This window comes from Lactuca saligna, chromosome 5 (assembly GCF_052625555.1).
Source record: "Lactuca saligna cultivar CGN05327 chromosome 5, ASM5262555v1, whole genome shotgun sequence".
In the NCBI taxonomy this organism is placed as follows: domain Eukaryota; kingdom Viridiplantae; phylum Streptophyta; class Magnoliopsida; order Asterales; family Asteraceae; genus Lactuca; species Lactuca saligna.
In genome coordinates, this window is record NC_136421.1 from 62644688 (window position 1) to 62660555 (window position 15868).

The following is a 15868-nucleotide window of genomic DNA, read 5'->3' on the forward strand; positions in this document are numbered from 1 at the left end:
CGAAGCGAAACTCGGTTATGTTCACCAGGAAAGAAGGCCAGAAATGTCTGTTCGTTTTGACTGACAAACATCTTTACACCACTTCGTGTCTGGAGCATGTTCTGGGGATCATCAATCAGTGTAAGCAAAATTCTGAAGATGATAAGAAATACTTCAATGACCACTAAACCCTAATAATTAAATCACGGATGGATAGGCCTAATCCGGATACAAAACTGTGCTAAGGATCGAACCCAAGACGCAACACATAATGGACCCAATAATCTCCCCCTTTGCGTCAATTGGGGCGAGACTCTACTTTGGCTTACTGGATCCTGCTGCATCAACCTTCTTCGTGGTTTTAAACAGGCAAGGAATGAGGGCAAGAAGAGTTCGTCAGAAATGAATATACCAGTGTACATATTAATTAATTTTATAAATATACTCATTAATGTACATATTAATTTTCTATTTTTGAATTTCTCTTTCTATTAATATATTAATTAATATATATGTATATTAATGTAGATAGTACATTCCATTTGTGAATTTATATTAATTAATTTTATGACTATAGTTTAATTAAAACCAAATTACATAAATAGTCCATCCGGTTTACCAAAATGTCACAAACTCAATCGTTACTTATTTTTTTATGAACATGATCTTTCTGATTACCAAAACCTTCTTTTAATAAACCCGTATAATACACGGATTTCATACCTAGTACAAGTAATAAAATAGTAACTAGAACGCAAATAGAAAATTGATAGGGCTTATTTCAAATTCTTATATTTACTCCCACAATTTGTATTTTCTTATCAATAACTCTCTTTCAAATTTTAAATTACCAATTACTATACCAGGTAGATTAACTGAGAACATAAGATAAATAAAGTGGATGAAATCATATATCCCTGGAAACTAAATTATGTATCGATGCATTGCATCTACCTAGTATGTTTAAATAAGTTTGTAACGAAAAGTAGAGAAGATGAGTTATTATACTAAAATAAATAATTCAACCCTTAACACCACTCAAGTTTGAAGTCGGCGTAGTAAGGCCTGCTACCATCTTGAAAACTGGTGTGGGAATCTGTTAGGGTGTCCCATCTTTCATCAGGTCTTCTTATTTGAACATGTTTCACGTAATTCGGCCAATCCGCAGCTATTTTTGTCTTCTTCTCCAAAACCTCCCCCAGCATCATCTTGCAAACGTCTGACTTTACAATTACTTGCTTAGGATGGCAAATCTCAAAAAATGCATGAAAAAATGGGGAGCTTTCCCACTGGCATTCATCCTTACACACTTCAAATGTCAGAGTTTCCACGTTCGTAGCAGGAGGAAACTGGAGCCTTGTTTTTAAATCATCAAGGATGTCCATGTTCAATGGCGGCGGACGATAGTACCAGACGGGTGCTATATGAAGGTAGCACTTCCTCGATAACTCGAGTGCTTCCCTCATCTTAAGAAGAAAAGAAGCATCAAAAGATTTATAGGGTTTCATCCGAAACGTGATTTCCTCAAGAGTAGTAGAGATTGGAAACGAGAGACTAGGCATTGTGCTGCCATCGAGGTGGAAAAAAAGTAATTTTGGAGTGTTAAGGTGTATGCCGATATGATTGTCTGGCAACGATATCAAGGACAATCTCTTGATCGAAGCAAATGTAAAACGACAGTTTTCCAACTTCCAAAATCCCATATTAAGGGTTAAACTCTCGAGAAAAGGAAGTCCTGTTTTGATCATATCCACAGATGCATCATCTGTCACCAGACCCGGACCACCTAACCATAATTCTGTCACATTGCTTCCTAACGATATTGAATGCACACTGCTGAATGGAAGAATATCCATCCCTTTAGTTCCCATAGGCTGTAGATCGCATTTAAACATGCAAAGATTTGGGACATTATTGATCTCCACACTAGGACAGTGTCGTATATCATTTGTATATATTTCCAATTTGTCAAGACAAGGAAGGCTTTTAATCTTGATGGTTTTCAGATCCTGAGAACAAGATTTTAGCTTTATATTTTCAAGCAACCTACAAGACGACAATATATGGTCAAGTAGTTGTTGACTTATGCGCACACGAAACAAGTGCAGTTCTCGTAGGGAAACACATTTGATTATCGGAGATTGATGGCTACTTGTCATCCGAACTGCAATGTCCATCACATACGACGCCCAAACTCTTATCTTTGTTACGTTTACACACGAGAGTATCTCATCTGGCAAATTCATGGAGACTTGGTCAAAGTTGATTGTGAAGGAAAGCTCTTTGAGACAAGTTTTGGTTGCCACATAACGGATCCACTGTTGAGCAAGAGAAGCATGCTCATTTCTCCCAAGCTGGATATTAAGCTCAAAGCTTTCGATTGGTATGTTGTCACGTAGATACTTTCTTAGTGTGTTGTCAATGTAGACCAACATCAACTGTTTTCTTTCTTCTTCTTCGGGAACATGAAATATGAGGTTAGGGATTGTAGACCAAGCATGTAGCCATGACTTGGACAACACGCTTGTCTTGGCTGCTGCTTTTACAGGCAACCGTGATTGTATATTCTGCATCAACTCTGGAACATCTTCTAGTCTCATCCCTTCGTTCATCACCTGAATCATTCATATCAACCGTGATCATCTCTTGGATCAAAGATTTTCAATAGCAAAAGCACCAACGTCTTATAACTACGTAATTAATACAATTATTGTGTTTACAATAGTTTGCAATCACCAAAACAAAATGAACAATGTTGTGCAAACACCGATGGATTTTCAACTTCCGATCAAACAAAAAATTTAGTGAATGCTGACAAAAAAAAATTGCGTATCCATCCCTATCTTATAACAAATTAATTAATATGTATATATTCAACTAGAAACAAGACCCTACAAATGTTTGGCTGGGCTAATATCCAAACCAAAACTCTTACCCAGCGCTTTCTAAACACACCACACAAAAGAAGATACCAAAACCGTGTTCAGTGAGCAAATTAATAGCACATAAAGTTTCATAAAAATTCATGGTATCGGTAAAAGAAAGCTAAATGCACAAAATTTGATTGATTCTTTATTAAGAAAAAGCAACAACTTATAATTTCGTGTATAATTGTTGTAGTCTCTGCCTTCAGTTTTGGCAGTAAACAAGATGTGCAAAACAAATTGGAGAATTTATTTACCTATCGATAGAAATCAGCATGCAAAAGCTAGAGGAAGTTCATGGATGGCGAAAATTTCGTTGATATTTATCATATAAAAAACATTAGTTAAAGAATTAATTATAAAGGATATTACCGAAATTAAATGTCATAAATATTAATTATAAATAATATTCTAATGTATTTTAATTTATTTAATCATACGTAATAATGATGGTTTTTTTTTTGTTTTTTTGCCAAATGTGATGACCTAATTCAATATGTCACCTCATATTTTTTTTAAGATTTTTCAATTTCATTTAAATCCACTTGATAAATTGTGGTTTTTTGAGCTTTGTTATTAAATCTAAAAATATAATAAAAAAAAAATAAGGAAACTTAAAAGTCTCCACAAATTCTCATTTAATTTGCCAATTAATATATTAAACTCAATTTAAATTCAAGTCAACCTTCCTAATTGAAAAATATAATTTTCGGCGAATCCCTTTTCAATTCACGATAATTTGTAGAAACCTTCCAAAAATTGGTTCATTTACAGCTAATATTGATATTTTTTAAAATTAAATTTTGTAAATTATTAAACAACTAGTGCTTAACAAACTATATTATTATTTTTTTTAAAAAAACTCATTTATTACACAGATCTCACACCTAGTTATGATAATATTATACATAAATAATGTCTATCACATTTAATTCTGATAATATTTCTTATAATTAATATTTCAGTTAATATTTCTTATATATGCTCTTAGGGTATATGTTAGAAAATCTCATTAAATTAATTGAGATGAGACAACAATTAAATTAAATAGAACATACAAAAATTAAATTAAATACAACAATTAAATTAAATAGAACATACAAAAATCGCATATACCCTCGGAAACTAAATTATATATCTATACATTGCATCTAGGAAGTATATATGTAATGTTTGCATAAATCTTCTATCCTAATAAAAGAGCATCTAATTCCTATATAACAATAGCTAAACATCCTCCCATCTAATTTTCCTGCTGAAACCATCTATGTAAAATTCCTGCTTTGCACTTATGCAGTCGATCCCACTCAAAATGTTTTAGAACTCTATGTATTCTTCAATTCTCATTGCAATCAATAGTATAAAATCAGCAAATCATATAATCTTCAACTGATCATCTAGAGTATTCCCATTAGGAAGAGATCACTCAATATCTTTTGATCTAAACCATAATCCTCACAAACTTTCTCTGGATTTAGACTTTATGATGTTGAATAGACCACCACCAAGCTACACCCCCTCCACATTTTCATATGGTTTATTTCTCTTTCTCATTCTTCTCTTTTTTCTTTGCATCCTTCTTCTTCAACATAAATGAGTATACAATTAATTATTTTAGTTTTGTGTGTCGTTGACGTTTTAAGGATTACATTATATAGTAATAACATTGTTTTTGAATTTGTATTATTAGGATATATACAACAACAACAAAAAGAAACTCGTGAATCCCATTGGAAAGTGATAAGAAGAAATAAATGTCGACAATCGTTCTTTCAAAGAGTAAAACAAATGCATCTCAAGATGATCTTTAAAATGAAGGACCGATACCTTGCAAAAGAGACAAAAACATGAAAAACAAATCTATGTTTTATTTCTTATTCATGATTAAATCAAATTAAAAATCTAAGTTATATATATATATATATATATATATATATATATATATATATATATATATATATATATATATATATATATATATATTGTAACGCCTGTGTTTCCGGACTTGCCATTTTTAGCAATGTAATGGTCTAGGTTAACCTTTGTAACCCGTTTTGAAATAATAAGATTGTATTATTTGAGTATTATGTGTTTTGTGCTTAATTTCTTAATTATGTGGTTTGAATTAATTAAGAATAAAAACAAGCGTCAAAATTTAAGTGTAAAATAAACTTGATATCTTTAGATAATGTTATAGTAGTTGAAACAAGGTTTCCGAGGGTATAAACAATGCCGAAATCTGAGTTATAACGAAGAAGTTATGACCTGTCGAAGTTTCGCGACGGAACCGGCACGACACAGCGCGACGTAAAAAGTGAATTTACGTTAGAGCGATATTTAGCCTTATCAATCTAAATGAAAGTCGTAGAGTACGTCAAACCATGAGCGTGCATAAAAAGAACGCCCAAATCTGACTTCGTATGAGGAAGTTATGATTTTTGTAAGTTTCGACTTAGAAGTATGCAGTCCGAATGCTCGATTTGAGACCGAGCGGTTTTTAGCCGAAACAATATAAATGAGAATTGAAGATCTCATTAATTGTAGTAAAACGATAAAAAGATAGGCGAAAACGGACGTCGGATGAAGAAGTTATGATTTTATAACGGAGTTTTCCTGTCCCGGCCTACTAAAAATAAATAATAATAAATAAAACCAAAATTAGCCAACGGAGTCTAAACGAAAGTTGTAGATCGTAGATCCCGAGAAGTGCGGTTTCCGAGCCCGAAGCGAGTCCCGAGATCCCGAAGATCCCGAGAAGTGCGGTTTCCGAGCCGAAGCTCTGCCCGCGAGAAGTTCGATTTTTGTGGAGATCTTCCAGATCTGCTGTGGATTACTACTTCTGCAAGTCGTAGTGTTGTCCGATCATCTTCTAATCAAGTGAGTGTATACTACCTTTCATAAACGCAATAATAATACAACTATGGTTTGAGTGTATTAAGTTTATCGTCGTTTATACGTGCGAAGGCGTTGTTACTTTCTCCTAACGTATAACTATAAAGTATTTTATACGAGATACGTGTTATGTGTATATTTTGTTGTTATGTGTGTGAATGTATATTCACTTTCTTCTATCTTACAGATATGATTATTTCTATATGAAATACGTGTTATGTGTGTGTGCCTCATCTGTTATATGGAAAATGTATTGATCAAGCATGCTATACAGGTTTTGAAAATATGTATAAAAATGTATGTTTTTATCTACTAATATGTTGGGTAGAACATGGGTAGATAGTTGGTGTGTAATAAACAGATGAGAGGCCTCGTTGTTGTTTTGATCCAGTCATCTAGCGAAATTTAGATGACGACCACGGACTTTTCTAAATAGTCCAGTGGAACGCTAGCAGGCTCATAACCTGTAGGTGTTAATGAACTTGGGTGTTCATTCGCTGTATTCCATCCCCCTCATGGTTGTCTTATTTGACTTATATTGCTGAGGAAACCCCGCGGCATGTGTTGTCACCCCGATGAAAATATTCTTAGATTAGGTCCCTTGTGTTAGTTATTTTAGAGACATAAAGTGAGAATAACGGGAATGGGTAACTGGGTTATTGTTGGTTGATAATAATAAATTTAATTATTTATTGTGGGTTGAAAACCCTATATGCTCACCAGGCTCCCAAGCCTGACCCACTCAGTTTTATTTGTATTACAGGAAGTGGCGCAAGGGCGTAAGATGGATGAACCATCAAGTTGTTTTGTTTACAAGTCTGTATATGTAAATATTTGTTGAATGACTTGTAATGTTATCGTTTATGCTTATTGGCCTACATCGGAACATGACACCCCGAGTTTTGATTATATAATGAAAAATACATTTCTTTTATGAAATGCTTTGGTAAACATTGTTTTATCATGTTTTGTTTTTGGGAACGAATTCCGCAACTCTTTCAAATCAAAAGGATTTACTCTGAATTTATTTTAAAAGCATAAATGAAAATCGGTCTTTTCTGGCCGAGATTTTGGGGATGTCACAGTTGGTATCAGAGCATTAGTTTAAGCGAACTAGGAATTTTTAGGATTTCTAGACTTAAACTTAGAATGCTAAGTGGAATTTTGAGATGTGTGTCTGTTATGTTTTAGACATGAGCACTAGTTTATTTTAGGAAAGTTGCCTAAAATGCTTTTATGTGCTAAATGTTATATGTTGCCATATATGATATTATTTGTTCGGATCTATGGTCTGTTGCCGACCGGATTTAGAAACTTTATGTGTGTAGGATTCTAAGCGTACGTCTACGATATTAGAACTAGCATGTAAACGTTTCGGAGTGATAAGGATGATTTGAATATCTATCGTGAATAAGGATCTAATTTCACCTTATTCGGTGTGTAGATCAAAATGCTGAGAACAAGAAGTGGAGTTGGAAATGCTGATGAAAACAGGAATCAACCACCAGTGATTGAACAAAGACCTGTTGTAGCAGCAGCACCTGCGCCAATAACCATGGCTGGTGTGCAATTGATGATTCAGACGATGTTGGATAGTCAGATGGATGAAACTAGACGATTGCTTCAACAAAATCGTGAAGAACTGTCGATTCGTGTGGAAGAGCCTGAATTAAATGAAGGGCACTCGGAAGGTGGAAACTTCAGTGGATCAGTTGGTCAAGCCAACCCACCGATAGTTAGGCAAGATAACCGCGATGGAAGGAATGATGGAATGGGTTGCAAGTACAAGGACTTTTTGACTTGCAAACCATCGACCTTCAATGGAAAGGAGGATCCGATTGGGGTTATGGATTGGATCTCCGAAATGGAGCTAGCCTTCATGACGTGTGGCTGCAGAGGTAAGTTGCAAACTATCTATGCCGTGCGTCAATTCCGAGGTGGAGCCGTTCGTTGGTGGAACACTCTAGGGAAAACTTTGAGCCCAAATGAGCCACTGCAATTGTCATGGGCAGAATTCTTGGTGCAGTTCAAGCGCAAGTTCTGTTCGGCTCAAAATCTATTGGAGCTAGAGAACAAGTTTCTGACTCTAACGAAAGGCAACATGTCAGTTGATGAATACACCAACAACTTCACCGATAAGATGGAGTTTGCCTTGCGTATCGTTCCAGACGAGCTGACTAAGGTGGATCGGTATGCGAAGGGACTTCCATGGGAGTACGAGGTGCCAGTACGTCAGGCACTTACTCTAGAGGCAGCTATCTGGGCTGCCAAGTCTGTTGAAAACATGATAAAAGGGAGAACCACCAACAAGGTTGAGGTTGGTGAGAAGAGGAAGTTTGAGGGAACATCTGGTTCCGGTAAGAAAAGTAAATTTTCGAAATCTGATTCGAAAAGGTTTGGTGGGGGGAAAAGGAGGGGAAGCGAAGTGGTGTGAAAAGTGTAAGAAAAAGCACTTCGGGAAATGTAGCGAGGATGTAACTTGCTACAAGTGTGGAAAGGTTGGACATTTTGCCAATGAATGTCCGAACAAAAGGATGTGTTTTGGTTGTAATGAAGAGGGGCACATTTTGAAAGACTGTCCGAAGAAGAAGGAGGCAGCTAAGCCCAACATTCCACCAAAGCCAAAGGCGAGAGCATTCCAGATGACACTGGAAGCTACTAAGGATGAAGCTGATGTCGCTTCAGGTACCTTTCTCGTTAACAATTTACCTGCCCAAATTTTATTTGATTCTGGAGCCAACTACTCCTTTATATCGCATGAATTTGGTAGAAAACTAGCTTTTCCTGTTGATAGACTAGATAATGCTTTATTAGTCGAAGTTGCTAGTGGCAAGTTTGTACCTGTTAGCCATCACATGAAAACACATCTTAATCGACTTGAATGGGAATAAGTACTGCGAGGAATTATTGTCTATCGAACTTAACGGTTTCGACATCGTGTTGGGAATGGATTGGCTCAGTGCCAATGATGCCGAAATTTTATGTAAGAAGAAGATTGTTAAAGTAAACCCGCCTGAAAAAGAATCGTTTATGGTGTATGGGGACAAACGCCGAGTGAATTCTGGAATCATTTCCCTAATGAAAGCCAGAAAGTGTTTGACCAAGGGATGTACATCATACTTAGCATTCGTGATTGATGCTAAGAAGGAGAAGAAGGTGATGCAGAGTATTCCTGTGGTGTGTGATTATCCGGAAGTATTTCCCGAAGATCTTCCTGGATTACCACCTGATCGACAAGTGGAATTCCGTATTGACTTGTTACCAGGAACCACGCCAATAGCAAAAGCACCTTATCGATTAGCACCGACGGAGATGAAGGAGCTAATGATGCAACTTCAGGAGTTGTTGGACAAAGGTTTCATTAGACCTAGTTCATCACCCTGGGGAGCTCCGGTGTTATTCGTGAAGAAGAAAGATGGAAGTATGAGAATGTGCATTGATTAAAGAGAGCTGAACAAGGCAACAATAAAGAATAGATATCCGTTGCCGAGGATTGATGACCTATTTGATCAATTGCAAGGTTCGAGCTATTTCTCGAAGATCGATCTAAGGTCAGGATATCATCAGCTGAAAGTAAGAGAGCAGGATATAGAGAAGACTGCGTTCAGAACCAGATATGGACACTACGAGTTCTTGGTTATGTCGTTTGGACTAACCAATGCTCCGGCAGCATTCATGGATTTAATGAACAGGGTTTGTAATCCGTTCCTTGATAAATCTGTGATAGTGTTCATCGACGACATTCTGATTTACTCAAAAAGCCAGGAGGAGCATGGCAGACACTTGCGAGAAGTGTTAGAAGTCTTGAAGAAGGAGAAGCTGTATGCTAAGTTCTCCAAATGTGATTTTTGGATTCGTGAAGTCCAATTCTTGGGTCACGTGGTCAACCAAGAAGGGATAATGGTTGATCCAGCAAAGATTGAAGTTGTAATGAAGTGGGAACAACCGAAAAGTCCCACGGAGATCCGAAGCTTTTTAGGATTAGTCGGATATTACCGAAGGTTTATCTAAGGCTTTTCTTCGATTGCTACTCCATTGACAGCTTTGACCCACAAAGGAGCTACTTATGCTTGGAGTGAGAAACATAAAGAAGCATTCGAGAAGCTAAAGAATAAACTATGCGAGGCACCGATACTTTCTCTACCCGATGGAGTTGAAGACTTTGCTGTTTATAGCAATGCGTCTGGGGTTGGATTGGGTTGTGTTTTGACCCAAAGAGAAAAGGTGATAGCATATGCGTCTCGACAGCTGAAGGAGCATGAAAAGAATTACCCGACTCATGATTTGGAGTTGGCAGCGGTAGTTTTCGCTCTGAAAATATGGAGGCATTACCTCTATGGCACGAAGTGCAAACTTTTCACTGCTCATAAGGGTCTCCAATATCTCTTTAATCAGAAGGAATTGAATATGAGGCAACGACGTTGGCTGGAATTACTCAAGGACTACGACTGTGAGATACTTTACCATCCCGGTAAAGCTAATGTTGTTGTTGATGCTCTCATTCGGAAAGTCAATCTTGAAAGGAAAAGGCCAAGAGCGTTGAGAATTGAAGTTGTCTCGACCATTGTGGAAAGTATAAAGAAAGCTCAAGAGGAAGCTTCTGAGAAAAATGACCGAAAGGAGGAACGTTTGGGTAAAACGTTGGTGTTTGGTACAAACGGTCATGGACTGAAGGTATTCCAAGATCGTATTTGGGTACCTAAGTCAGGAGGAATTAGAGATCTTCTGATGGAAGAAGCTCACAAGACCATGTATTCGATTCATCCCGGTAGCACTAAAATGTATAGGGACCTGAAACCCTTCTACTGGTGGCCGACGATGAAGCTTGATGTTGCAAAGTATGTGGCCGAGTGTGTGACTTGTGCGAGAGTCAAGACACAACATCAGAAACCGTATGGGAGTTTAGAACCTTTGCTTGTGCCTATGGGTAAATGGGAAGACATTGCTATGGATTTTGTCACTAAACTGCCCAGAACAAAGAATGGTCACGACATGATTTGGGTGGTCGTTGATCGATTCACTAAGAGTGCGCATTTCATAGTAGCCAGGGAGAAATGGTCTATGGAAAAGCTTGCGAATTCTTATGTGAAGGAAATTGTGAGACTTCACGGTGTTCCGCTAACAATTGTGTCGGATCGTGATAGTCGTTTCACCTCAAGGTTTTGGAAATGTCTACAAGAGGAAATGGGTACCAAGTTATGCTTAAGTACAGCTTACCATCCGCAGACTGATGGTCAGAGTGAAAGAACGATACAAACACTTGAAGATATGCTGAGAGCATGTACCTTGGAATTCCTAGGTAATTGGGATGAACATTTACCGTTGGTATAATTTTCCTATAACAATAGTTTACACTCAAGCATTAAGATGACACCTTACCAAGCTTTGTATGGACAAAAGTGTCGTACGCCGTCTTGTTGGCTTGAGGCTGGGGAAAAGCAGTTTATGGGACCGGAGATGGTTCATCAAACTGCTGAAAAATTGAGAGTAATTAGGGAAAGAATGTTAGCGGCTCAGGATCGTCAAAAGAGCTATGCTGACAAAAAGCGAAGACCGATAACTTTTGAGGTTGGGGATTCGGTTTTGCTTAAAGTCTCGCCGTGGAAGGGACTTATAAGATTTGGAAAAAGGGGAAAGTTGAGTCCAAGGTTTATTGGACCGTTTAAAGTTCTTCAGAGGATTAGGAACCAAGCTTACAAGCTCGAATTACCCGAAGAACTGAATGGAATTCACAACACTTTTCATGTGTGTTATTTAAGGAAGTTCACGGGAGAAGTTCCCGATATAATTCCAATTTCCGAATTGAGAATTGATGAGAAAAAAAGGTTGATTGAAGAACCAGAGGCAATTGTTGACCGAAAGACTAAGAAGTTGCGACGCAAGATGGTCGAGTTAGTGCTTGTCCGATGGAAACACACGAATGGGCCGAATCTCACCTGGGAGACGGAGAGTGACATGAGGAGTCGTTATCCGCATTTGTTTGTTGATGTGTGATTCCAGGGACGGAATCATTCTAAGGTGGAGAGAATTGTAACGCCTGTGTTTCCGGGCTTGCCATTTTTAGCAATGTAATGGTCTAGGTTAACCTTTGTAACCCGTTTTGAAATAATAAGATTGTATTATTTGAGTATTATGTGTTTTGTGCTTAATTTCTTAATTATGTGGTTTGAATTAATTAAGAATAAAAACAAGCGTCAAAATTTAAGTGTAAAATAAACTTGATATCTTTAGATAATGTTGTAGTAGTTGAAACAAGGTTTCAGAGGGTATAAAGAATGCCGAAATCTGAGTTATAACGAAGAAGTTATGACCTGTCGAAGTTTCGCGACAGAACCGGCACGACACAGCGCGACGTAAAAAGTGAATTTACGTTAGAGTGATATTTAGCCTTATCAATCTAAATGAAAGTCGTAGAGTACGTCAAACCATGAGCGTGCATAAAAAGAACGCCCAAATCTGACTTCGTATGAGGAAGTTATGATTTTTGTAAGTTTCGACTTAGTAGTATGCAGCCCGAATGCTCGATTTGAGACCGAGCGGTTTTTAGCCGAAACAATATAAATGAGAATTGAAGATCTCATTAATTATAGTAAAACGATAAAAAGATAGGCGAAAACGGACGTCGGATGAAGAAGTTATGATTTTATAACGGAGTTTTCCTGTCCCGGCCTACTAAAAATAAATAATAAAAAATAAAACCAAAATTAGCCGACGGAGTCTAAAAGAAAGTTGTAGATCGTAGTCTTACCTACGCGTGGATATAAAGAGCATCGAAAACGGAGTTCGTATGAGGAAGATATGAATTTTTGAAGTTTATTTAATAAATTCGGTATTTAATTTAAATAAACATTCGCTGATATTCTCCATGGGGGGGGGAGTCACCGGCCTTATCCCCGTTACGCCCCGCGTACATGAATTACGCCCCGCGTAAATCGCAAATCCAGCCCCTATAAAAGGAAGTCGAGTGCAACCGATTTAGTTGCTCATTTCTTCCCGTTTTCTCGCGTTTTTGCATCGTTTTTCGTGCAAGAAATATCCCGAAGCCCCGGTATCATTCCCGAGTCCCGAAGCGAGTCCCGAGATCCCGAAGATCCCGAGAAGTGCGGTTTCCGAGCCGAAGCTCTGCCCGCGAGAAGTTCGATTTTTGTGGAGATCTTCCAGATCTGCTGTGGATTACTACTTCTGCAAGTCGTAGTGTTGTCCGATCATCTTCTGATCAAGTGAGTGTATACTACCTTTCATAAACGCAATAATAATACAACTATGGTTTGAGTGTATTAAGTTTATCGTCGTTTATACGTGCGAAGGCGTTGTTACTTTCTCCTAACGTATAACTATAAAGTATTTTATACGAGATACGTGTTATGTGTATATTTTGTTGTTATGTGTGTGAATGTATATTCACTTTCTTCTATCTTACAGATATGATTATTTCTATATGAAATACGTGTTATGTGTGTGTGCCTCATCTGTTATATGGAAAATGTATTGATCAAGCATGCTATACATGTTTTGAAAATATGTATAAAAATGTATGTTTTTATCTACTAATATGTTGGGTAGAACATGGGTAGATAGTTGGTGTGTAATAAACAGATGAGAGGCCTCGTTGTTGTTTTGATCCAGTCATCTAGCGGAATTTAGATGACGACCATGGACTTTTCTAGATAGTCCAGTGGAACGCTAGCAGGCTCATAACCTGTAGGTGTTCATTCGCTGTATTCCATCCCCCTCATGGTTGCTTTATTTGACTTATATTGCTGAGGAAACCCCGCGGCATGTGTTGTCACCCCGATGAAAATATTCTTAGATTAGGTCCCTTGTGTTAGTTATTTTAGAGACATAAAGTGAGAATAACGGGAATGGGTAACTGGGTTATTGTTGGTTGATAATAATAAATTTAATTATTTATTGTGGGTTGAAAACCCTATATGCTCACCAGGCTCCCAAGCCTGACCCACTCAGTTTTATTTGTATTACAGGAAGTGGCGCAAGGGCGTAAGATGGATGAACCATCAAGTTGTTTTGTTTACAAGTCTGTATATGTAAATATTTGTTAAATGACTTGTAATGTTATCGTTTATGCTTATTGGCCTATATCGGAACATGACACCCCGAGTTTTGATTATATAATGAAAAATACATTTCTTTTATGAAATGCTTTGGTAAACATTGTTTTATCATGTTTTGTTTTTGGGAACGAATTCCGCAACTCTTTCAAATCAAAAGGATTTACTCTGAATTTATTTTAAAAGCATAAATGAAAATCAGTCTTTTCTGACCGAGATTTTGGGGATGTCATATATATATATATATATATATATATATATATATATATATATATATATATATATATATATATATATATATATATATATATATCAGCTACGTTCAAATGTGGATAATATCTATTATACGTACGTGTGTGGAAAATGTTATTTTGTGAGATTAACTAAAAGAAAATATTGTTTGATAATGTGAATACGCTCAACCTCACATTACTGTTGTTATTATCATTCTTTCTCGCTAATTCACATTCATGTTTTTTCGAGTGGATCGTTATTCACTCATTGTTATTTTTACAGAAAACGATTATCAAAATCACATTCTGACAATATTATGGTACAATGAGACTCATAAAAAAAAGTTTATACTACCCTTATAGATTATTTAATTAGTGAGAATGCATGATAATGACAGTAATTATGTTAATTTGAACGTATTCACATTATCAAATAATCTCTTCTCTTAATCATTCTCACAAAAATAGAATTTTCCACACACGTCCACACAATAGATATCCGCACAATACATTTTTTATTGACATGATTAGGGACCTCAATCACAACCAATACAGCAACTTTATGATTCTATCATCCAAGAAGGGTCCAGATCTGAAGTTACAACCTCAGATCTAGCCCATAGGTCATCCTTTCAACTTAATACTTCACCAAAAACCCTAAAACTCAACAATGGAAGAGATTCACAAGAAGAAAGGTGATTTGGTTACCTCCAGAAGATGATGACTGAGATAAGAGATGATTTCCACACTCCACTTGCCCCAATACCCTTCTCCTCTAAGCCTCTTCTCTCTAAAATCCTCTTTTCAAGCTTCAATCACACAATGGCACACAGACACGTATTAGGGTTTTAAGGGCTCTCAAAGACTGCAAGGAGGCCAAAGGAGGCTGAGGCTCCTTTAATTAGGGGTGCAAACCCTAGGATTTAGGGTTTCATCTACCAGCTCCTACTCGCCGAGTCCCAAAGTGGACTCGTCGAGTAGGTCACTTAACACGCGGTCCCACCCCGCTGCTACTCGACGAGTAGGTCGACCGACTCGTCGAGTAGGGATTCAGCCAATAATTCTTATGTAATTAATACCTAATAATCGGGGCGTTACAAAAAGCATATATGAAACTGGTCTTTTCTGGCCGTGATTTTGGGAGTGTCACATAAATAGTAATCAAGTACATCATCCTACTTTCCTTTTTATCTTATAACAACATTCTACTTTCAGATCTACCCAGTTTTAGCAAATGTATTACAAATAAAAAGTGACTTCACTGCTTAATTAGGTAAAAAAAATTAGAGTATAATGTCCTAATAAGCAAAACAATTATAAGTAGAATATCAGACATATTATATTCTTTAAGAAAATCCATGACATCAGGAGACAAAGGTGATGGCCAAGTTTGTCTTTCATTTTGTTAAATACTAATTTGTCCCACATAGCATAGGAGATGCAAGATATGATATCAGACATATTATATTCTTTAAAGAATGGAAAACTAAAAGTGCTGAAGAAAATTTTGTACATTGTTACCTTTATTTAGTGATGCTTGACTCCTTGCATTAAATGCAACTGCATTAGACAGTCTTTCTCTTAGACCACCAGATGACTTTACTGCATTCATACCAACACTAAATTAAGTAGACACCTAACTGAGTATCATCAATAAGCCTTACTGATTAAAAAAATACATAAATTTATCATATGCTCTGTTGTATAATCATAGAACACAGTAGGTTTTTGGACTTTAGTAGTAGTAATAAAGACCAAAATAAGAAACAGG

The 15868-nt window shown here is 36.8% G+C and overlaps 1 protein-coding gene across 1 annotated transcript; it reads right to left on the bottom strand.

Moving 5' to 3' along the window:
- Positions 1–1007: 1007 nt before the first annotated feature.
- Positions 1008–2603, bottom strand: LOC145045358 (putative F-box/LRR-repeat protein At4g15060). Its single transcript, XM_078993698.1, has one exon. The coding sequence runs from the start codon at positions 2601–2603 to the stop codon at positions 1008–1010; it is 1596 nt and encodes a 531-aa protein (XP_078849824.1).
- Between the last annotated feature and the right edge of the window lie 13265 nt (positions 2604–15868).